This window comes from Cupressus sempervirens, chromosome 11 (genome assembly GCF_028749045.1).
Source record: "Cupressus sempervirens isolate cs-2001-9-10 chromosome 11, ASM2874904v1, whole genome shotgun sequence".
NCBI classification, from domain to species: domain Eukaryota; kingdom Viridiplantae; phylum Streptophyta; class Pinopsida; order Cupressales; family Cupressaceae; genus Cupressus; species Cupressus sempervirens.
Window position 1 is genome coordinate 63531190 of NC_143128.1, and position 24608 is coordinate 63555797.

The window sequence follows — 24608 nt, forward strand, 5'->3', positions numbered from 1 at the left end:
TTTAGCCACATGTCAACAATTAATTCATTATTTTAAAATTTAATTATGATAGTAATAAATCAATGACACCATAAATTTAAAATCTAAATTTTTTTTTCACTCTAAAATCTATGGGACCACTAGCTTCCTTAAATTTAGGAGCTATAATTTCAATAATGAAACAAACTAAAAAACTTCATAAAAAAAGTCGAAAGATACAAGATCACCTTGCGAAAGTCCACACGAACATAAAATGCCCAACGCTGGCGATTCTTCTTACCCGCTCTATTTTTAAGGAAGCCCCTCCATAATATCTCTGTGTTAATCTAACAACTCTCTCACTCCCGCGCTTTTTCAGGGTACAGTATTTCGAGTTTCAAATTCTTCCCGGTTTTTCAACGGAACCCTCAGTGATGAGCCCAATATTTGGTACATAAGTTATCAGGCAGAGATGTGACACCTGATTGGTAATGTGGTGTTGATAAATATAATTTCTGACTAAGTGATTCCGAAATCCATTGCAGTTTTGTTCATGAATCCAATCAGACCTCATCTTTTGTGATATCAAACTGTTTTCTAAACGTAAACCCATCCCGACAAACCTTTAAACAGATTTTGGTTAAAAATTACATCTCACATCTTTTCGACAATTTGAGAATTAAAAACCCCTAGACAAAGGGAAAATTGCAGATTGTTCCAACCTTCCGGAGAAAAATGAAAGCCTCAGAGTTCGAAGAGATTCGAACATTCCTGCTCCAAAACGAAGACGATGCCAGACTTCTTTCCCTTGCACAAGCTCAATTCCCCTCCATCCCATTTGACACCCTCATCGCAATTTCCTCGCAGGAAAAATCCCGCCAGCTACGCTCTGACATCCCCAGGCTTACCAGATCCCATCTCCTTCGTCAATACATTTCAAGGTAAGCGTTTTTGAAAGTTTGATTGTACTGTTTCGTCTAGGATATTTGAAATCATCTGACCCCTGCAGATTGCATCAAGCATATTCTTCGTCTTTAACGTCGATGATGGATTCTGGAGGAGCCGAAAACCTTTAGATTTTAATGCTACGCTGTTGATTTAGAATATCTACATGAAATGGCCAATTAGCATAAAAAACAACTCGTGAAAGTATTCTGACCCTTGTTAAGAACAATCAGCAGAAAATTTAACTCTCTTCTATTAGAAAATATTTAACCTAATTGAATGCTTTTGGTTTTCATAGCATTTTAGTGTTTGATTGCACGTTTCTAAGATCACCGTGTCAGAGTTTTTGATATCTACAGTTCCATCAGTGTTCTTTTTGACCAGGTACATTGCAGGCGATGAGATTTTGAGCCTGAGCAAGGACTCCGGGTTACCTCCCTGCCTTCTTTGCAGGTTTCTGTTGGAGAATTTGTTTGGGTTGAACAAGCAGCAGATCACACAGTGCCTTAAGGATCCTTTGGTTCTGAGCAGGTTTCAAATAAATTCAAATGCAGAGGAGAAAGTCGTGGTACCAATTGCCAGAGTTATCGAGGATGTGCAGAAATGCGTGGAGTGTGATCAAGTTGTTTCGCCTTGTGTAGAGATGGTGCGAAGAGTTACAGGACTAGAGTAAAGACACTGAAACTTTTTCTACTACGTATTCGATTTTAGCGTGCGCTCCATTGAGGTGCCTAATGAAATTGATATCTCTTTAAATTCTTCATCTGTTAGGTAAACTACACACAGCAAGTTGGGCATGCTGTATTGTTCAATTGAAAAATATGCCTCGTGTATTTGAATGAAGGCTCCGTGTTTGAAGTTTTCGATGCTTTTACTTTTTAAGCTCATCTTTTATGACAAATTGATATTTATGAAGACTAAAATATATCTATTTACCTGTCAACTCCAATAATAAATCACTGACAGTTCGATTTATAGTGGTTTTGCCCTTAAATTTCAACTGACAAGGATGATTGCTACGGTATTGATGGATTGGTATTTAGGACATTCTCTATATTGTCTCAAAATTTTGCTTCTTTAGAGTTGTAATCTACTTAATTTTCTCCTATGCACGTTGATTGTACCCCATTTTACTATTGATGTGTTGGATGAGCAATCTACTTTCATTCTCTTCCATTGACTACTCTTAGCCACTTGGAGCTAATAAAATCTGAATCTAAATTAAACCCTTAGTTGATCATAACTAAGTTAAAAACTCATGTCAAATCAGTCAAGTAAATTGAGTTCACCAAATTCAGTTGGACTCGGACTCAAGAGAGGCTGGCGTGAATAGGAGCACTTTAATGTGACGAGTATGCTCATGGGTTTCAAGTTTGAATGATTACCTTGAATCTTGATACATGCATGGAGCTCTTTTTGAGCATTTGGTTGGGAACCCGCATATGAAGACAAGCTCATGTGCAGGTAAGCCCATTTCCGTATAACTTCTTGGGCACATGAACCTATGGCTCATCAAGATTATGCACTTGCTTTACCATTTCCTCTTCAAGCTATCAACATGTGTACTCAGTCATTTAATTCATCCATTATTGTGTTTATTATTGTTTTTTGTTGGACAAGGAGAACAATCTATAAATCCAAGGAAGGAAATACAATCCATCCTCAAAAAATATTGATGTCCCAAAGTAATGTAAACTAGGTTAATTAAAGTGTCACGTGTCCCCAAAAGAAAAGAAGTACCGCTAAAAAACATGGCATACAAAAGGAAATGACTATTCATAAATTGAAATTTCATAAAATCACGTAACATGTCTGATAAAAACTAAGTAGCCAATGCTATAAAGATTGAGCTAGGAGGGTTCTTGAATATCCAATTCACCACACTGCCCTTTAGACAATTCTTTTCCATCACTAACAGACTCCTTGCTTGTGAGAGCATTGTCTAAGGTCTTCATCTTCCTGAGCTTGTGCATCTAGGACATCAAGCTAATTGTAAGTCTGAGAAACATTTGTCATTGGTAAAATGGCAAGGGCTTGTCATGGAAATTTGTCTTGCCCTATGGGAGGAGCTCAATTGTGTTGTTGAGCAAGTGAGCAACTTGTTTATCTCTAACTTGTGTAATCAACAAGAAGGCTGCCCAATTGATCATGCTGATGATCCCTTGTGACAGCTTTATAAGTGGTGGAAAGTAAAGTCAAATTGGTATGGATATTATGGGCAGATTTGGCATGGGTAGGTGAGGAGGAAAAACATAAATATGTATGAGAAATCAGATATAGAAAATGACCTCACGTGATTAGCAAAATTTAAATTGATAGAAACATGAGCATACAAAATATCATATCCATATTTCCAAATGCTAGAAAGACTCTCCAATTTGAGAGCATGCTAAAGTTCCATAGCTTTCTCTGAGATCTCTTTTCCTTTTCTGAATCACACCTCCTTTCCCTGTCTGAATAAAACTGCTCTGTGGAACATTCAATACAGAGTCATCCGTTGATGTGATCGAAGGAGGGAGATGGCAAAGCTTCAAAATCAATCGCCAAGAAGGAGATTTGCAGGATGCAAGTGTAAAAACAGTAATCTTCAATCGTAAATAGAGCTAGCAGATATGAAGATTCATTGCATGGTACCAGATCAGAGAATACAAGCCACCCATAGATAAAGTATATAACACCGCACAATATGCAGATAAAACCACTGAATGCAGAGAACATCCGAACATTGGAAAACAAAGGAAAAGAGACAACGACACCATCAAAAACCAAACAGATTTCTAAGGAGCTTGATCTAGATAATTCCAAAAATGAGATCTTTGTTGCAGCTATAACCTTCAAACACACCAATACTTACAGATGCTTACCATACAGATGTACAAAAGAAACTCCTTTATTGCTGTCATCTAAAACTTGGCTGTGATACCATGCTAAAGTTTTAGCCCAGAAATAAAGATAAACAGCAACAACGAAGAGAGCAAAACACAAAAGACACAAAACATTTATCTTGGGAAAACCCTTCCACTTGAAGGGAAAAACCCAGCCACACCAGCAAAATAGCTCTTTTATTGATAATAAAAATGTTCAAGTACATGGCTTTTCATTTCATTGAATTACAATATACTAAGCAATCATATAAATAGATTGCATAAAACCCTTCAGTCTTACACACAAAGGTCTCTTTGAGTCCCAAAAACAAGACCCTTCAAATTTTCACATATTCAACCCTTCACATTTCCATACAAATGCCTCTTCGCATGACGTATGACACATGACTTTTGCAGAATATTAACTTAAATATAATCACAAATATTGCTTTCAGCTGAAGATGACCATAACGGTCATAACAAACATATTCCTATCAGAGATAAAGATCTCTATTGCAGCTACAAACTTCAACAGGGTGTACTTAATAGAAAATTTGGCCCGATCACCATGTAGAACTTGTGCCAAGTGAAAGGATGTGGTCTGAAAGTCCTAAAAATCATGAATCCACATCTAAGCTGATTATACATGGGCAAAATTCTAGAGCAGGTCATTTTATTTTTTCAAATTGCACATAAAACAAGCACTCGGGGCAGATGCACCTAGCTATGCTAACTGTTTATCAACAGGGAGAACCTGAAGCCAAGTGAGCAATTGCGGTCCCTACAATTGCTTTCTAGATTTTTTGAAAGCATTCATCCTAGATAAAAGATGCAGATTGTAAGATAAAATTTTCCATTCAACTTCAGAACCATAAGAAAATGTGGGGAAAGTCACTTTTATTCATTGTTGGGTTTGTAGTTAGCAAAAGGGGCATTAACATACCACTTCAAAAACATCCACCATGATTTGGTAGATTGCAGATGGATTTGGTGCAATTATTGAAGATGCATTGCCTGAAATAGCATTCGAAAAGATGCTTTATCTACATTACTCAAGTTAAATTGGGCCTTTGATTGTAGCCATGGATGTCATGTACAAGTGGTTTTGGAACACAAATCTTAGATGTATTTGATGCCTTGTGTGAAGCACTTTAGAGAGCAAAACTAAGAAAATTTGGCTAGTATTTTCCTTGTAAAAGAATGATATAATAGTAGAGAGAGATCGAAGAATGATAGAGAGGCTATTAAAAAAACCATGATTTGATGGCTTTAATTTTTGCTAGAAAAGTTCTTGAATCTTATTAGAGCAAGAGAAATAAGTTTTTTTTTGTATTTTGACAATGCTTTATAAATAGTTTGCTGATACAGGCATCGACCTGAAATCAATACAAGCTCTTGCAAGCACAACACTGAGACTAGTACCTGCTCCTTTCAAGCAACCACTCTAGAATTGTAATATCCCCTGAATAGGATATTTCTAAAATTCTGATTTCCACCCTAATTTATGATTTTCAGATATTATGTTGCATGAACATTGAAGGTAACCACAAGAATAACAACATGAAAATAGCTGCATTTGATATTTATTTTCTGATGGCAAGCAAATTCTATCTCAGAACTGAGATATGATAAATATTGCAACTTATTTGTTCAACGGAGACATCTATTCACTGGCTTATTCTGGAACATGACATGTCTGAGTTTTTATTGCAGAGATTACAATTTGCAGAGATAGTGGAAGTAGCCCAAAAAAGACAAATACATTTCTGAGTTCTTCCCATTTTTATGAGTGATACATCTGCCACAGTTATTTTTTGTCTTATTCATACACAGCAAGGAACAGTTCAAATCTGATTTTTATGCAAGTCTGCACTTGGCTTTATTTGAATTTTGTCTCTTTCCAGCTGGTCAAATTAGGAGTTTTCCCCTTTCCTCACCACACGAGCATAAATCAGATACATACATTTTAGCCACTCCTTCATTTTTCCTTGTCATATGAATTAGTAAGTGCACTTTAAACAGCCAACAACAGCTACCAGTGATGTACACATTTCCTCAAAGCTAACTCTGAACAAGACACAGTTTCATCGTCTTACACCTTGACCTGCAATCTACTCAAAAGAAGCCCATAAAAGACCTGCAAGATCATTGTGCCAATATCTTATTCTTTAAATCGCTGGAATATTATCTTAGGCAAAGTTTGATATGGAATAAATTTTTTTGATTGGTCAAAAGCAGCTAAGGGGGCTGCATGCATCTATATTACTATTTAAAAAAATTACTTACTGTTGTTGGCTTCTAGCCATAATTGTCTGATCCTTGTATACCCTTCAGCTTCCCTATCACCTAGATTGTATTATCTGACTGCAACTTATATCATGTATCAAAGTGCCCCTCATTACTCAGGATTTCATACATCAGGAAAATGACCCAATGTTGCCTTAGACAGTGTCAACCGTATAAACAGAGACATACTTGTGGACCTATCAACAGACACTGGACACTGACATATAGCAATATGGAGACAGCAGAACCAAAAGGAAAAACCACCCTTTATTGACAACACTTTCTTTGCAAAAATTTGCCCTTAATTGGTCACAAGAAATCAATGATACTTCAGTTCCTCCACTGCAGCACTTGCCTCTTCCTCATCCACAAGCTACTGCTTGATACTCTCATCCAGATCCTCAGAGCCCCCATCACTGCCAATGAGCCCTTCATCCTGTTGTGCCTTATACACACCCTTGTCATGGATAAGGACTCCCCAAATCTCTTTTGCGTTGTTAGGTTAGGTTGAGTTTGCCGCTCTGCATTTGGAGTGTTTTTGTTAGAATTCTACATTTTATCTCTGCATTAGGAAATCTGGAATATATATTGCGGTCAGATGCAACTTTGGATCCTGCATATTGGATTAGAATGGGATAGCAAATATATTTGTTAGGATACCCGAATTAGGAATCAGTAAAGAAGTGAAGGAATTGGTTAAGGAATAGGATTTGAAACATGTTAAGTGTCAGCTAAGTAATTGAAAAAACAAGTATTAGAATGGATTTTGTGAATTTGGAAATGAATGTTTTGATTGATTAAGTTATAAACTTAAAGGAATCAGGTAAAGATGAGAAAAATGGACAAGGATGGGAAAATCACAATATTCAATTATAAATGAACATAAAGAGCCATCATTTGCACTTGAAAGGATTGAAGTAAGGTGATGGATAAAAACATATGATGGGGACAAACTTATGTTTTGGGTAAAATCTTCAAAATCAGCAACCTGCCATTTCATACGCTCCATCTAAGAGCTTCTAAAGCAATGAAGGAAACAAATGCAAAAAGCAAAATAAAATGGATAATATCCTTTTGGCTCCTACAAGGCTAGAACACTGAAAATCTGGAAATATATTCTTTGGGGGCCATTCCTTGTGCCATCTTTATGTGTGCCTAAAATAAAAAAGGAAGAAAGCAAAGAAAAGCCAAAGGGTGGCTAGAGAGACACGACGGTGTTAAGGCCATAACAAGGAAAATTTATTGGCAATAAGTTGGCAACTTATCAGCAATTAAGTGTTGGAATTGATCGCAATAAGCTCACTTTATTGGCAATAAGTGCAACTATGGTGTAAATAATCGAATTAAGTGCACTTTCACATTGTAGTGGCAAGAGAAAAAAATGCCCAATGAATATTTTGGTCCTGAGTATTATGAAGACAATGACATTGACAATCTTGATGCATTCGAGTGTGAGCTTGAAATGGAAAAAAATAATTTGTGGCAGGTTATACCATATTTTGCACTGGCATTTTTAATTTTCAACCAAGAAAATGAAATTAGATATAAAATGCCACTCTCATTCAATATATTTGTATGGGTAAAGTTTGGATAAAATTATAATGTTAGTGACAATGTATAGCCTGCAATATGGAGGGAATATTGATGTGAAATTATCTTACTTGTAATTTTCTCATTTAGTTTTCACTTCTTTGCTACCAAGCATGTCATAATGACATAAACACAACCATCTTAGTTGTCATCACAATCTTTTAGGGAAGAACCTCCACATTTATATAGTTAACAAACTTAAGATGATGTCATTATATCCTTAGTTATCTTTCAGTACAATCCTTTAAATTTTTCATAAGGATGCGTAGCTAACCTACGTAACAAGATGTAATTTGGAAATTTATATGTTGTTAATATTTAGAATCAGCAGAACGATTATTTTTTGGCAACGTCTTTATTTGTGTCATTTTTCTCAATGCAAAATGCTTTTGGATTGTTTTTTTAATAAGTTTTTAATCTCTATCTGTTAAACCATTATATTTTTAATTATTTCCATCCAGGAAGATGTACCACTTTGCTAAGGTTTGTTGTTATGCTATATCAAAGCATTTCATCAAACGTAATTAATTGTTTATTGTTCAATCCTAATGCCTATCTTCTCAGTATTTGTCTGGTTTACATTATAAATTAATCAATAATAGTACGATAATGGCATCAAGCTGGTTTACAATCCCATCATCAAATCAAAGGATGCTTTGATTTTGATTTTTCCATTTTTTTTGAAATTTAAAAAAATGTCAGAAATTTACTCTACTTTTTGTATTCTTTTCACCTTGTTTATCTTATTTAGAATTTTCTTTTCGTATTTTATATTATTGAATATCATTTCTAGCCAGAATTTATTGTTTCATGTTCTATTTATTGAATGAACTTCTTGACTGGAATTTCGGTTTCCAGTTTATTAATTGGCCTCTCTTTCTATGGTTGTACCTTGTTTTATAAGTTTTTCCCACTAGATTTAGCTGATACTGTGGAGACATAATTAATGACTTTTTTTCTTGCAAAATAAACTCCCTGTAGTCATTTAATAATCATCATTTCAATGATGTTTTGGCTGGGTTCTATAATGTTTAATTCGAAGGTATGAGCATTTGCTAAGGAGAAGGCTACAGAAATTGGAGATACCATTCCAACCAGAAGAAGCTTTACGTGCAGCAGGATTTAGCAAAACACCAGATATCAAATTGGAGGTTCCTATTGGTGTTTGTGGTCGCATAGTTAATTGGATTGACAGCAAAGCTTCCTTTGGAGATGATTACAGTCACAAGACCCAGGGAATTCAACAATTCCAGATGTAATTTTCTTGCCCTCTATCAGCTTTTGCTTGAATGGAAATTTAAATAATGTATTATATTAGAACAAGCTTTTGATACGTCACTTTTGCATCCACATTGCACCAGGCAGATATGATGACTTTGTTCATCTACTCATGTTTACAGATGATCACATATTGAGGAAATTGTTCAGTTTATAATATCTTAGGTTTTGGTTTTTCTTGGATTGAGGAACTTGGTAGTAAAATTAAGAAAATTCCTTGGTTATCCTTTTATGTCATACATTTCAATCTGATGATGATGCTGATTCCTCCTACAAGTCTTCCTTACACAAAAGTTATAAGAGCCGTTTTCAGCATAAAATCTGCTATTTCACTTCTAAGTTCTAACCCAATGAAAATGATTGATTTTTAAATTATGAAGCATATTCTACCCCGAAGGCCCTAAATTTTTTGGCTTGAACCTTAACATATCTTTGACTAGAGATTTTAAAATATCAATGCTAAGCTTCTATCAAAGTGACCAGAGCATCCATTTCATCTGTAAACAAACATGCATTATCTCTCTCTGCTCTGCAAGATACTCTGTAATCAACATGACTACCATAATGATGACTTGAACAATCAAGTGATATGATATCCTAGGTACATGTGCCATCTACCTGCCAAATTTTTGGTGTGACTCCTCAAACCTGCCCTTTGTTATGGCAAACAACAAATGCATTGTTTCAGCCTCAGGTAATATTTTTTGAACACAACAAGGAATTGTTTGTTTAGTGCTCATTTCTCCTATGAGCACATAGATTGGTTTGTACAATATCTAAATGTCAAACATGCCCATAACATTTTCATGGTTTGATGTGCTTCCTACATTTCTGTAGTCTCCAGTGACTTCTTAAAAAACATAAATGTGTAGATTTGAAAATAATAATGGGTGTGCAATAGATGTGGAATCAAAGAAATACTTAATCTAAAATGATATTTTGGTTCTTTTTAAGGGAATGAGTTGATTTCTGTGCTTTAGTCTCATGTGCAGTGAATAAATTATTGCAAATAAATGAAATTGTAAAATTTCCAATTTAGATTGTTGATAGGGATTGGGAGGAGATTGGCTATTGCAGGTCATGAGTGTCATGAATAATGTTAAATATGTGGAATATGGTTTGTAATATATTATACACTACAGACAAATACCTTACAAGAATGCATGTTAAATGGGTTTTATTTTTCCCTTGTATTCTTGCTTAATAGTAGAGTTAGAAGGGGATTTCATGTTTCCATTCTAATTGCTGAATTGGAATGTGGTAGGGGTATGTAATGTTCCCAATTTTAATTAATTTGGGCCCAAGTTATTAATGTTTGTATTTAGGAGTTCTGATTGATTTAGTATCTCTCGGACCTATTTTTATTTAATTGTTCCGTAGGTGTTGGCCGTTGGTTATTTTTGTAAACCCTCGGGATGTTTACCTGAAGGGTATTTAAGCACGGCTTGTAGGTAGTAGTAGGTATGCTTTTGGATTATTTTCTATGTACTGCGAATTCCTATTGGGATTCTCTGTTGTTCGCCATTTCGGAAGTGAAAGATCTTCCCTGTTTGGCTCTTGCGGTTTTGGTGGGAATCAACCCTCACCCTATTCTGCCTTTGTATTACTCGGCTCAGATCTGGCAAATTGGAGTATCATTATTGTTTGCAAATATTTACATCTATATCAATCGGCAATTCTTATTCTATACGTGTACTGGTTTTATTGATATCTCTGGCAAAGGCGATCGAGTTTAATATTGATTGTATTGAATTCATTCACCCGATTTCATTGGTACCACATCTCATTGGCTCCAGCCACCAAATACTACACGACTCAACTAGCACCGTACGACTCTCTACAATCATCTGTACAACCGGCTCATACTCACCATACGATCCTTTGAAATAGTTCGTACAGTCCTGCTTGAACTCATCGTACGACCCTTTGATGTCCTCCGTACGGGCCTACTGAATCAACTGTACGACTTGTCCAAATACCAACCATACGACCATCAAAAACACTCCCTCAGCACAGTACAGATTGCCCATTCATGTGTATGGTCATTCTCCTGTAAGGAAACACCATTATTTCATTGTTTGTTTATCTCAGAGGTGGATAGGAACATTACAGTAGTATCAGAGCCTTCGGGCTGAGATCCCCTTCGGGCTGAGATTGCCTTCGGGTCGAGATCCCCTTCGGGCTAAGATTGCCTTTCGGTCGAGATCCCCTTTCGGGCCGAGATCCCCTTTTGGCCGAGTTTGCTTTTGAAACTTTATAGTGGTATCAGAGCACAAATCATCGGGAGCATCTTCAAGACCGTTCGAGAAAGTTCCCAATTCAGCCTCAGTTGCCTGTGCTGCGCAGCCACTTTCTCGAATGGTTTCGGAGATGCTCCCGTGTTGCACGTCCTCGGCCTGTGCTACGTGGCCTCACCTACTTGTGCTGTGCGGCTATTGCTTGTGCTACGCGACCACTTTCTCGAACAACTTTGGAGATGCTCCCATGTTGCATGGCCTCAGTTGCCCGTGTTGCGCGCTCACTTTCCTGAACAGTTTCGAAGATGCTCCTAATGATTTTTGCTTTGATACCACTATAAAGTTCCGAAGGCAAACTCGGCTCGAAGGGGATCTCGGCCCAAAGGGGGATCTTGACCGGAAGGCAATCTTGACCACAATCTTGGCTTGAACAGGATCTCGGCCCGAAGGCAATCTTGGCCCGAAGGGGATCTTGGCTCGAAGGCAATCTTGGCCCGAAGGCTCTAATACCATTTTAATGTTCTTGTCCACCTCTGAGATAAACAAACAATGAAATAATGGCGTTTCCTTACAGGAGAATGACCGTACGCGTGAATGGGCAGTCCGTACTGTGCCGAGGGAGTGTTTTTGATGGCCGTACGGTTGGTATTTGGATAAGTCGTGCAATTGATTCAGCAGGCCCGTACGGAGGACATCAGAGGGTCGTATGGTGAGTTCAAGCAAGATTGTATGGACTATTTCAGAGGGCCGTACGGTGAGTATGAGCCGGTGGTACGGATGATTGTAGAGAGCCATACGGTGCTGGTTGAGCCGTGTAGCATTTGGTGGCTGGAGCCAATGAGATGTGGTACGAATGAAATCAGGGAAATGAATTCAATACAATCAATATTAAACTCGATCGCCTTTGCTAGAGATATCAATAAAACTAGTACACGTATAGAATAAGAATTAACGATTGATATAGATGTAAATATTTGCAAACAATAATGACACTCCAATTTGCCAGATCTGAGCCGATTAATACACAGGCAGAATAGGGTGAAGGTTGATTTCCACCAAAATCGCAAGAGCCAAATATGGAAGATCTTTCACTTCCGAAATGGCGAACAACAGAGAATCCCAACAGGAATTTGCAGTACATAGAAAATAATCCAAAAGCATACCTACTACTACCTACAAGCTGTGCTTAAATACCTTTCGAGTAAACATCTCGAGGGTTTACAAAAATAGCCGACAACCAACACTTGTGGAACAATTAAATAAAAATAGGTCCAAGAGATACTAAATCAATCATAATTCCTAAATACAAACATTAATAACTTGGGCCCAAATTAATTAAAATTGGGAACATTACAAATCCTCGCCGCCCAAAAATTGCTTGTCCTCAAGCAATTTGTAACTCTAGGATCCCAAACTGTGCGCTAATGCGAATAGCCATATTTGTTGGAAATTGCATGCTTCTTCAAGATCACATGAGCATGATTGAATTCAACTGAGGTTAGTAGACCACCATCAGGATTCCGATGCACCACTTTGATATAAACGTTGTCGTATCCTGAGTCACTGGGATCCCAAGGATGCCAATCATAACATATATCGATGTCATCATGTTCATCAATTTCTTCGGGTATGGTCATACACACAGATGTCGATGTTGGTACAAACCCAGCAATTCTAGTTGTAGATAAAACCTTGTCGGCACACAGAACCCTGGTTGAAAGCTTGACGATGGATAGAGCCTCAACAATGAGCAATGTCTCAACGATTGTAGCTGCACTGGCGGACACACAATGATGACATGGATGACCACGACGACGATGGGCACAAGCTCGACGACGGACACAGACTCGTTGTTGGTGATAGACACAAACTTGGTGTCGGTGACAGGCACAAACTCGGCATCGGTGACGGACATAAACTCGACGATGGACACAAATTTTGGCTTCGATAACAGACACAACAACGTTGACTGACACAATGATGGTGACAAACGCAACGACGATGACGAATAGAACAATGGTAATGATGGTGACAAACGCAACGATGATCACGAATAGAACAATGGTAATGATGGTGATGGATACAATGATAATGACGAATACAAACTCGATGACGGTGATGAACACAACAACAAAGATAGACACGACGGTGGTGGACATAACGGTGACTGACATAAACTCGACAACGATGGACACAACAACGTTGACAAACATGATGACGATGGACATGGCGATGGACTTTGCAACAGACATGGTGATGATGATAGACACGGTGACGACCATGGTGAGGGTGACGAAAAAAAACACAACTATGGTGACAGATACAACCACAATGACGGACATACAACCTTGGCGATGGACATCATGATGGACAGCTTCGGTGAAAGACACAGTTTCGGCAACAACCTTGGTGATCAACATAACTTGATCTGTACATGTCTTCACAAGATCCATGCGAGCAACTTCTTCAGTTTTTTGGTGTTCTCCCTCGGTTGGTGTAGAAGAAAGTTTTAGCAATTCCTCTTGGAGCGGCCTTGTAATAATGTCTTCCTTCCGGTGTAATGCATCTTCCTTATTGCTTCCATCTATTTTCTCCCACTTGTGCAAATGAGATATTAGTTTTTCTTCACAATGCTCGAAAATATGATTGACCAATTTACATGCGGCTATAGAGGGGACACATTCAAGATTACGAATAGCCCATAACATAGATGTGATGGGTTGGGATATTTCATCCATCTCCTCAATGCACGAAATCATAAGACTCTCCATAGCAATTGGAATCTTAGTATCATGATCTTCCTTGATGGTGACCAAAGTGATGAAACATATCATGGACCAAATTTTGCAATTTGAGATCTAAGAGAAGATTACTTACTTTGACATTTACACAATTCTCCAATATTGTAGATCTCCTACCAAAAGGGTCACTACTGAAGTCATCAAGACTCTGAAAGTTGTCAATTATCAATTGCAATATCTCTATCATGGTTTTATCATCATACGGTGCTTTAGGAGCCAAAATTCTCAAGACCTCGCTGAGACATGCTACAACTGCCAATCTTTTATCCTTGTTAGGGTGTCTCAAAAGCCTGGGTTGACTTAAGGCATCCTTAATTGGCGAGAGGATTCTCTGTATAAATCTTGAAGATAATTGGTCCACTTGACACAAACATACTTCCAATATATCTAATGGAAGAGCAACACCCTCAGTGAGCTCTTTGCCAATCCTTTGTAGTGCCTTCAATCACCACTCTTCATCATTGTTCGGGGCCACAGTGTGATTCAAGTACCAAAATCTCTCAATCATCCCAGCAGGCTGGCAAGATCACTAGCTCTGATACCACTGTAAAGTTCTTGAACGGTTTCGGAGATGTTTCTGAAAGTTTCGGAAAATTTCCCGAATGGTTTCGGAGATGCTCTCGTGTTGCGCAGTCACAGCCCGTGCTGCGTGGCTACTTTCTCGAATGGTTTTGGAGATGCTCCTGTGTTGCGCATCCTCAACCCATGCTACATGGCCTCAACTGCCTGTGTTGCGCGACCACTTTCTCGAACGGTTTCAGAGATGCTCTCGTGCTGTGTGGCCTTAGTTGCCCGTGTTGCGCGGCCATTTTCCCGAACGGTTTTGGAGATGTTCTTGATGATTTTTGCTCTGATACCACTATAAAGTTCCGAAGGCAAACTCGGCCCAAAGGGGATCTCGGCCCGAAGGCTCTGATACCATTGTAATGTTCCTATCCACCTCTGAGATAAACAAATAATGAAATAATGGCGTTTCCTTACAGGAGAATGACCGTACGCATGAATAGGTAGTTCGTATTGTGCTGAGGGAGTGTTTTTGATGGCCGTATGGTTGGTATTTGGACAAGTTGTATAGTTGATTCAGTAGGCCCGTAAGGAGGACATTAGAGGGTCGTACGGTGAGTTCAAGCAGGATTGTATGGACTATTTTAGAGGGCCGTACGGTGAGTATGAGCCGATTGTACGGATGATTACAGAGAGCTGTACGGGGCTGGTTGAGCTATGTAGTATTTGGTGGCTGGAGCCAATGAGATGTGGTACGAATGAAATCGGGTGAATGAATTCAATACAATCAATATTAAACTCGATCGCCTTTGCCAGAGATATCAATAAAACCAGTACACGTATAGAATAAGAATTACCGATTGATATAGATGTAAATATTTGCAAACAATAATGACACTCCAATTTGCCAGATCCAAGCTGAGTAATACATAGGCAGAATAAGGTGAGGGTTGATTCCGACTGAAACCACAAGAGCCAAATAGGGAAGATCTTTAACTTCCGAAATGGCGAACAACAGAGAATCCCAACAGGAATTCGTAGTACATGGAAAATAATCCAAAAACATACCTACTACTACCTACAAGCCGTGCTTAAATACCCTTCGGGTAAACATCCTGAGGGTTTACAAAAATAGCCGACAGCCAACACCTACGGAACAATTAAATAAAAATAGGTCCGAGAGATACTAAATCAATCAGAACTCCTAAATACAAACATTAATAACTTGGGCCCAAATTAATTAAAATTGGGAACATTACAGGGTATGTGTATGATAACTTGGGATGACTTCTTTTGGGGTTGCATATGCCTGTACATAGAGTAAAAACCTACATATGTACATATTTGCAACCTAAAAAAACACCTGGTTCAAACTATCACAATATTAAACCTCTTGGCAAGATATATATTTATTATTAAATTTTATGCTAGTGATATGTATAAATGAAATTGTATATACTATTATTTAGAGATTCCTAACCAATTCTGTACACCAATTTCTTTAAGCTTCACCAATCACATAAAAACAACATACAGCTTCTCAGATTGCATTACTATAACTTACAGAAATACAGAAGTGAGATATTTTCAGCATAATAATGTCCAGATCAGACAGCTCAATATATTTTCCAGAATCAGATCTGTGTTATTGTTTTTTTCATGATCAAAGAGAAGTTTACAATTTCCTCTATTTTATCTAAGAGTGGGGGAAGTCTAAAAGAAAGCATCATACGAGAATTTTCCCAAAATCCAGCTACTCCCAGTTGATTGTAACATAGTGCAATCTCAGATTTTTGTCTTCCTAGATTTTGGCTTGTGTGCAAGGTATCCGATCTCTTCCTGTGAGCTTAATCTTCCTGCAATCTGCTTCAAAAGATGATGTGAATAGAGTGCTTGTGACAGTGCGCTGCTACTGCAACCTCCTTATCAGACTGCAATTCTCTTCCATGCTAGACCAACACACCTGATATCTCCCTCGTGATCAGAACTTAAAAAAATAGAAAATGAACAGAGTAGGGTAAATGGTTTGAATCTACTTGGTGAAATTAGGAGACAAGTTTAAGGTGACTCTCCTAATCTGCCTAGGCAGTAAGGTTTTCATCTTTCCTGCTTTTGGTGCATAGATGCAATTCTAACTTGACCAAGCATCCAAAAAATAAATGATTTTTCACCTATTAATAAGCACCTAGCAAAGTCGGCCAGGTTAAGTCACCTAAGGCTGAGACACCAACATTAGGTTTATTTATTTAATTATGAATTAAGCAACCATATATAGCAGGGTCTAAAGAGCACGATGTGGGCCCTAGACCCTATTCTAATTAGGGCTCATTACAGTACTTCTGCCCTCCAATTGCTTGACATAAAGCAATTGCAGATTGGGGTGTTCAATGTTGAAGATGGTAGCTACGATAGAGATCTTTATCTCTAAAATATGAACGTTATTACCGTTATTGTTACATTCAGCTGAGAAGCACAATGAGATTGCCATACTTTGATTTGAAATCTGCCACGGTGAGCCTTGATGACCTGATGACTCCCTTCTTGCCTTCATGTACCCAATTCTGTTCTAGGAGAGTGAAGTAGGCATCTTGATTATTCTGGTGGAACTTGGAAGCTTGATCCATCGTTTGTCTCTCAAGTATATCATGTTTACTGTACCGATATTGGTATCGTTAATTTGCCTCATTTTTGAGAAGGTGGTGGTTTTGGGCATCATATCCTCTTTGTCTTTGTTAGTATTTGTTCTCTTAGGGTTCTTGCTTGCACTAACATCTACTATCCTAAACACTTATTTCTGCCCCTTCGTTCTAAGTGATATGGACTACCCTTATCAATCTCCAACCTTCTTTCTATCGATGGATTCTAACTTATTTCTGCCTCGCCAAGTCCTATCACTACACTTATCAATCTCCAATTTTCAAACTAGGGGTGGGACTACCACTTATTTCTGTCTCTTTGTCACCTTAGGATGGACTACACTTATATCTCCCAACTTCATCCCTAGGGTGGTCTAGTTTATTTCTGCCTCGCCAAATGTCCTATCATGGATTCTACACTTATCTCTCCAATCTTCAACTTATAGATGGGATGATGAAGTGGTGGACGATGAATGCAAGAAGAACCAAGAGAAACAAAACTAGACAAGAACAAGGAGCGAAATCCGCTTAAGGACCACCTTTCAGTTCTAGAATGAATTGAATTCACCTTTACCAATATCCGGGTCTTCTTTGAAGTTCGGATCAGACCAAAGAATTTCAAACCCTTTGCAAATAATGATGCCCTTGCTGGAAAAATCAGAATTCTGTCCTCTTGAAATTGCCCATGCATGTGCCAAAATTAGATTTCAATCAAATATTTCCTTTACTAAATAATACTGTCCAGATTTGATGCAAAATCGTGGCTCCTCAAGAAAATCTGACCACAAATTTTGGCTCCACAAAGTTCGGCTCCACAAATTTTGGCTAGGGCAAAAATCACAGCTCTCTATGGAAGAAAAAATCAGACATCAAACATGAAAATCTGCTCCTTGCAAAAATCGCTAAGTCTGATAATGTTCTTCTTTTGCAAAGAAAAATCGCCAAAATGGAAGAAGGTTGCCTCAAAATTGCCAAGGAAAGGAAGAGATCTGCTTGTGGAATGAGAAATGAAGGGGGAAGCCTTCTTATACCCAACTCCACACATTCCTCCTAGCTAACCGACTAGCCCTGGGAGAGAAAGAAAATTTAATTAGTGCACAATTCTAGCCCAAATTAAATGCCAAGCTAAAAATTAATTTTTCCATAGTGAAATTTTACATTTTTAATTGCCGGTTAAGACCAAAATTGCAAAAATAAAATTAATAAAGCCTTGGAGATGCTAAATATTTTCATTTAATGACGTTTTAGTAATTAAAATATCATTTAAAATCGGATTTGGCAAGTCAAAATTGATTTTTTCAATTTTGATTTACCAATTTCTTAAAAGACTTTAAAATCTTCAAGGCGAATTTTAACCTATTTAATGCCAATTTTTGCAATTTAATCCAAAATCAATTTTGCAATGTCATTTTAATTTTTTTACAAAAATAAATCATTTTTCTAGAATCCAAAATCGATTTTTTGAAACAATTAATTCTAAAAAATTTATTTTGAAAATGCTAAAAATTATACAATTACATCCAATTTTAAAAAAAAATCATCTAAGTCCAAAAATTTGTAAATTTATCTTGCCAAGTATTGTTCTTAAAAAAGTCGCCTTTGAAACTTGTTCGGCCTAAGGATGAGTTAAGAATGGGCAAAAAAACAAATTTAACCACATCTCTCTTGGCTCGAAGGTGTCCAAGGCATAAAATTTTCTAAGATCGGAAATTTTTGGACAACTTCAAAAAATTATTGCCTCCAAGGTGATCAAAAAAAGGGGGGTCCCCAAAATTTTTGGGGCGATGATGTGAAAACTTCACAACAGAGACTTGATGGGTTTGTGGCATAAGATTGGCTATGTGGACAACCTCTCATGCTCTATTATTCCTAGTCTTCATAATATCGTTGCATCTCTCCTTCGGCTAGTGGTGTTAGATTGTGGTGACTGATCAGGAAAGTACTGTACATACTTCATAAATAGTGGGGTTCGGGGCATCGCCTCGAAATTTTTTTTTTTGGGAAGTAGCCGACATGGTAGCCGACATATTATGGCCGACATATGGCCGACATGTTATAACCCTAAAGCGGTTTAATACGTGTATAAAAAGGGCTTAGGGTTGGGTATTTTTTCATGTGTGGTGATACGAAATTGGTTCTTGCGGCGGTATTGAGCTGTAAGGGATTACGGATTGTAATCAGGTAGTAATCACTGGATTGTAATAAGATCGGACTTGCTGTTTGGTGGACGTAGCCCAGGGATTGGGTGAACCACGTTAAATCTTGGTGCCTTGTGTTCATTTCTGTGTGTTCTATTATTTTCTGTTATTGGTTATATTTGCATGTAGTTTTTATTTCTGTCCGTGGTTTATCCTAACAAGTGGTATCAGAGCCTGGTTTTGGCTTGGTCATGGGTTCAAATCTCCCCGGTGCCTTCCCGACCCGCGTAAGCACCTGGTATGCGCGTCGAGGGGGAGATTGTTGGGTGATGCGACGCGCTCCCCTGCCCACAGGTGGTTAATTATGTGGTGTTCCATGTTCACTAACAGTCATGGCTTTTGGTGCAACGGCAAATGGGCCCTACAATTGGTATCAGAGCAAGGTTGTCTTTCAGTTATCCTCTGCAAGAAAGTCTCACGGTTAAGTGGGAGTCTCACAGTTGAGTGGGAGCAATGGCAGATGAGGGTAAGTTGAGGGTTGACAGGTTTAATGGGCAGAACTTCCAGTTATGGAAGATGCAAATGGAAGACTATTTATATCAGAAGGATTTATGGAAGCCGTTGGAAGGAAAAGCCAAGAATCAGGGAACTATGTCAGAGGCTGAATGGGATCTTTTGGACAGAAAGGCACTCGGAAGCATTCGGTTATGCTTGGCACCATCGGTGGCATTTAATATTACAAAAGCAAAGACGACAGAAGATTTGATTAAAACCCTAGCGACATTGTATGAAAAGCCCTCCGCTTCAAATAAGGTATTTCTCATGAAGCGTTTATTTAATATGAAAATGGCAGAAGGTGGATCTGTTGCAGATCATTTAAATGAGTTTAATACTATTACTAGTCAATTATCTTCTGTGGGTATCAATTTTGATGAAGAAATTAGGGCTCTCTTGATTTTGTGTTCTTTGCCTGAAAGTTGGAATAGCTTGGTAATGGCGGTGAGTAATTCTGTTCCTGGATCTAGTACCCTAAAATATGATGATGTGATCGGTGTTATTTTAAGTGAGGAAACTCGTAGAAAATCCTCAGGTGGATCTACATCAGGAAGTGCTTTAAATGCACAAAGTAGGGGCAGAACGACTGAAAGAGGAAGTAACTCTGGAAATTGTGAGAAATCAAGAGGAAAGTCAAAGGGGAGGAGGTCTCAATCGAGAGGACCAAATGATTGCTGGTACTGTGGGAAACCAGGGCACAAAAAGAAAGATTGCTGGACTCGAAAGAAAAATGAAGGAGATAAATCAGATGGAGACAAAGAGGCAAATGTGGTAAGTAACAAATCCGAAGAGGATGCTTTGCTTCTGTCTTTAGAGAGTGTTGATGATTCATGGGTTTTAGATTCTGGTGCTTCTTTTCATGCTACACCTCATAGAGGTTATTTCATTGATTATGTCCAAGGGGATTTTGGGCTTGTTTATTTGGGGGATAATGAACCCTGTCAGATTGTTGGAAAGGGAAAAATTAAGATTAAGTTGCAGAATGGGAATCATTGGCTACTACATGAGGTAAGACATGTTCCAAAGCTGAGTAGGAATTTAATTTCAGCAGGGCAACTCGGTGATGAGGGTTGTGTAGTTACTTTTAATGATAAAAATTGGAAGGTTTCAAAAGGTTCCCTTGTAGTAGCAAAAGGTGTGAAAGTAGGCACCTTATATCTTTGTACAGGTCATATTGTTCCTTCTACTTTGATTGTTTCAGAGAAAAATGAATATTCAGGAATGATTACTGCAGTTGAGCAGGGAGAACAAATAGCTGCTATAGATTCTGATACAGCGCTGTGGCACAATAGACTTGGGCACATGAGTGAGAAAGGTATGAAAGTACTTCAGTCAAGGAAAGTTTTACTAGGTCTAAAATGTGTGAATATGGATTTCTGTGAAAGTTGTGTGTATGGAAAACAAAAGAGAGTGAGTTTTGTAAAGACTGGGAAGGAAAACAAAAAGGAGAAATTAGAGCTTGTGCATACAGATGTATGGGGACCGGCTCAGGTATCTTCCCTTGGTGGCTCTCATTATTATGTTACATTTATTGATGATGCAACTAGAAAAGTATGGGTTTATTTCTTTAGACAAAAATCTGATGTATTTCAAACTTTTAAGAAATGGAAATGCTTGGTTGAAAATGAGACTAGTAAGAAATTAAAATGTCTCAGATCTGATAATGGTGGTGAGTATTGCAGTCATGAATTTGAAGATTATTGCTCCACTAATGGTATTCGTAGACAAAAAACTGTTCCAAGGACTCCACAGGAAAATGGAGTGGTTGAACGCATGAATAGGACTATAATGGAGCGCGCAAGGAGCATGAGGTTGCATGCTGGGTTGCCCTTACACATGTGGGCGGAGGCTGTCAATACTGCAGTATATTTGATTAATAGAGGTCCCTCTACTCCTTTGGGCTGTGGTATTCCAGAGGAAGCATGGACTGGTAAGAAGGTGAGTTATTCTTTTCTCAAGACCTTCGGTTGTGAAGCTTTTGCTCATATAGACTCTGAAAATAGAACCAAGCTAGAAGCTAAATCAAAGAAATGTGTCTTTATTGGATATGGCATTAATGAATTTGGCTATAGGCTTTGGGATTTTGAAAATCATAAAATTATAAGAAGCCGGGATGTCATATTCAATGAAAAAGTGTTGTACAAAGATCTGTTGCAGCAACATGAGAAGAAAGAAGATGATTATGTAGTGCTGGATGATACTCCAAAAGCTGATGTTCCAGCCATTCCTCATGATGTGCAACAACTGCAACAACAAATACCACACACACCAGTGAATGTTAGACGGTCAACAAGGCCAATTAGACCTCCACAAAGGTTTTCTCCCTCTTTGTATTCTATTTTACTTACTGATGCTGGTGAACCTAAAAGTTATGATGAAGCTGTGCAGGTGGATACTAAGATTTAGTGGGAGTCTGCAATGAAAGATGAAATGGACTTTTTGCTGAAAAATAAAACATGGGATTTGTGCAAGTTGCCTGCAGGTAAAAAGGCTTTACAGAATAAATGGGTTTACAGGTTGAAAGAAGAGGAAGGAGGTAAAAAAAGATTTAAGGCCAGGTTAGTTGTAAAAGGATTTGCACAGAAAAAGGGAATTGATTTTGATGAGATATTTTCTCCTGTTGTTAAAATGACTTCTATTCGTACTGTTTCAAGTCTTGTGACTACTGAAGATTTGCATTTAGAGCAGATGGATGTTAAAACAGCCTTTCTTCATGGTGATTTGGATGAAGAAATATATATGGCTCAGCCACAGGGTTTTGAGGTCAAAGGTAAGGAGAACTTAGTGTGCAAATTGAAGAAAAGTTTATATGGCTTGAAGCAAGCACCTCGGCAATGGTATCTGAAATTTGACAGTTTTATGCATGAGCATGGATATAATAGGTGTCATTCAGATTACTGTGTTTATTTTAAGAGGTTGGATGATGATAGCTACATTATTTTATATTTATATGTTGATGATATGCTTATAGCTGGGTCTAACATGGATCATATTAAGGGGCTGAAACGCCAATTAGCGCATGCATTTGCTATGAAGGATTTGGGGGCAGCAAAACAAATCCTTGGTATGAAGATTTGCAGAGATAGGAAGAACAGAACATTGACGCTATCTCAAGCTGATTATGTTGAGAAGGTGTTGCAACGTTTCTCTATGGAGAATGCTAAAGCTGTCAGCACACCTTTACCTGGTCATTTGAAATTGACTAAGGAGATGTGTCCCAAGACACAGGAAGAGGAGGATAAGATGTCCAAGGTACCCTATGCTTCAGCTGTAGGAAGTTTGATGTATGCTATGGTATGCACTAGGCCAGATATTGCACATGCAGTGGGAGTCGTTAGCAGGTATATGAGTCATCCAGGATTTGAGCATTAGAATGCTGTCAAGTGGATTCTCAGATATTTGAGAGGAACATCCAATAAGTGTTTACACTTTGGGGGCTCTACTACTGATTTACAGGGCTATGTTGACTCAGATTTGGCTGGGGATATTGATACCAGGCGGAGTACTACAGGTTATATCTTTACTGTTGGTGGGGCAGCCGTGAGCTGGGTTTCTAGGCTACAGAAGATTAATGCTCTCTCCACTACCGAGGCAGAGTATGTTGCTGCTACAGAGGCAGCCAAAGAGATGATATGGCTTCAGTTCTTCTTGGAAGAATTGGGACATCCTCAGAAGGATAATTATTTGTTCACAGATAGTCAGAGTGCCATTCATCTTGCTAAGAATTCAGCTCTGCATTCTAAGACCAAACACATACAGTTGCGGTACCATTTCATTCAGTCAGTTTTGGAGGATGGACAGTTAAAGCTGGAGAAGATACATACCAATGAAAATCCATCAGATATGTTGACAAAGGTTGTAACAAGGGAGACGCTGAACTCCTCTTCAGCTTCAGTTGGTCTTTTAGACTAAATGTGAATAAAAGAACAACAGAGTCCAGGGTGGTTTGATCCAGTGGGAGCCCCATGCGGTAGTTGTATTGCTACAGGATCAGTCTCCAAGTGGGAGATTGTTGTTTAGTGTGGAGCCTGATTAGTCCCCAAGTGGGAGATTGTTAGATTGTGGTGATTGATCAGGAAAGTACTATAGAATTTTTTTTTTTTGGGAAGTAGCCGACATGGTAGCCGACATATTATGGCCGACATATGGCCGACATGTTATAACCCTAAAGCGGTTTAATACTTGTATAAAAAGGGCTTAGGGTTGAGTATTTTTTCATGTGTGGTGATACGAAATTGGTTCTTGCGGCGGTATTGAGCTGTAAGGGATTACGGATTATAATCAGGTAGTAATCACTGGATTGTAATAAGATCGGACTTGTTGTTTGGTGGACGTAGCCCAAGGATTGGGTGAACCACGTTAAATCTTGGTGCCTTGTGTTCATTTCTGTGTGTTCTATTATTTTCTGTTATTGGTTATATTTGCATGTAGTTTTTATTTCTGTCCGTGGTTTATCCTAACAAGTGGAGTCGTGTGTCTCAAAGTAGAGGTTTCTTTATTCTCCAATGACGATCATCCCATTAAAAGGATTCACAGAAACTTGGATGTTGTCATTCTTTCTATGTTCTTTGCATATGGTAATGTGGTAGCGGCAGTTGGTTTTTAATTATGACTTGGCATCCATCATTCACCCTTTCTTTTCTTCTCAGGCTTCCTTTATTATTTATGCTCTTATATTTATTATATACATCAATTTCGCATCCGAAGGAACATTCCTTTCATCATTGTCGGGTTTTGCAAATATGAGTAACGGTTCATATTTGTTATTTGCCAGTAATTTATTGAAGAGTATGTCAGTAACATCTTCATAGTAAGT

The 24608-nt window shown here is 38.2% G+C and overlaps 1 protein-coding gene across 5 annotated transcripts in view; it reads left to right on the forward strand.

Moving 5' to 3' along the window:
- The first annotated feature begins 262 nt into the window (after positions 1-262).
- The window catches only part of LOC149528263 (uncharacterized), a 36822-nt gene continuing 12476 nt past the window's right edge, over positions 263-24608 (forward strand). For 2 of the 5 annotated variants that reach the window (XR_016358846.1, XR_016358847.1), the window contains exons 1-3: positions 333-899; positions 1288-1572; positions 8686-8898. Coding sequence is in view for 3 of the 5 variants with exons in the window: in XM_089810358.1 (XP_089666484.1) it covers positions 694-899; positions 1288-1572; positions 8686-8898 (704 nt within the window). In the remaining 2 variants the exon portion in view is untranslated. Of the gene's footprint in view, positions 900-1271; positions 1573-8685; positions 8899-24608 lie in introns of all 5 variants that reach the window. The other 3 variants (XM_089810358.1, XM_089810357.1, XM_089810359.1) reach the window with 3 other exon arrangements.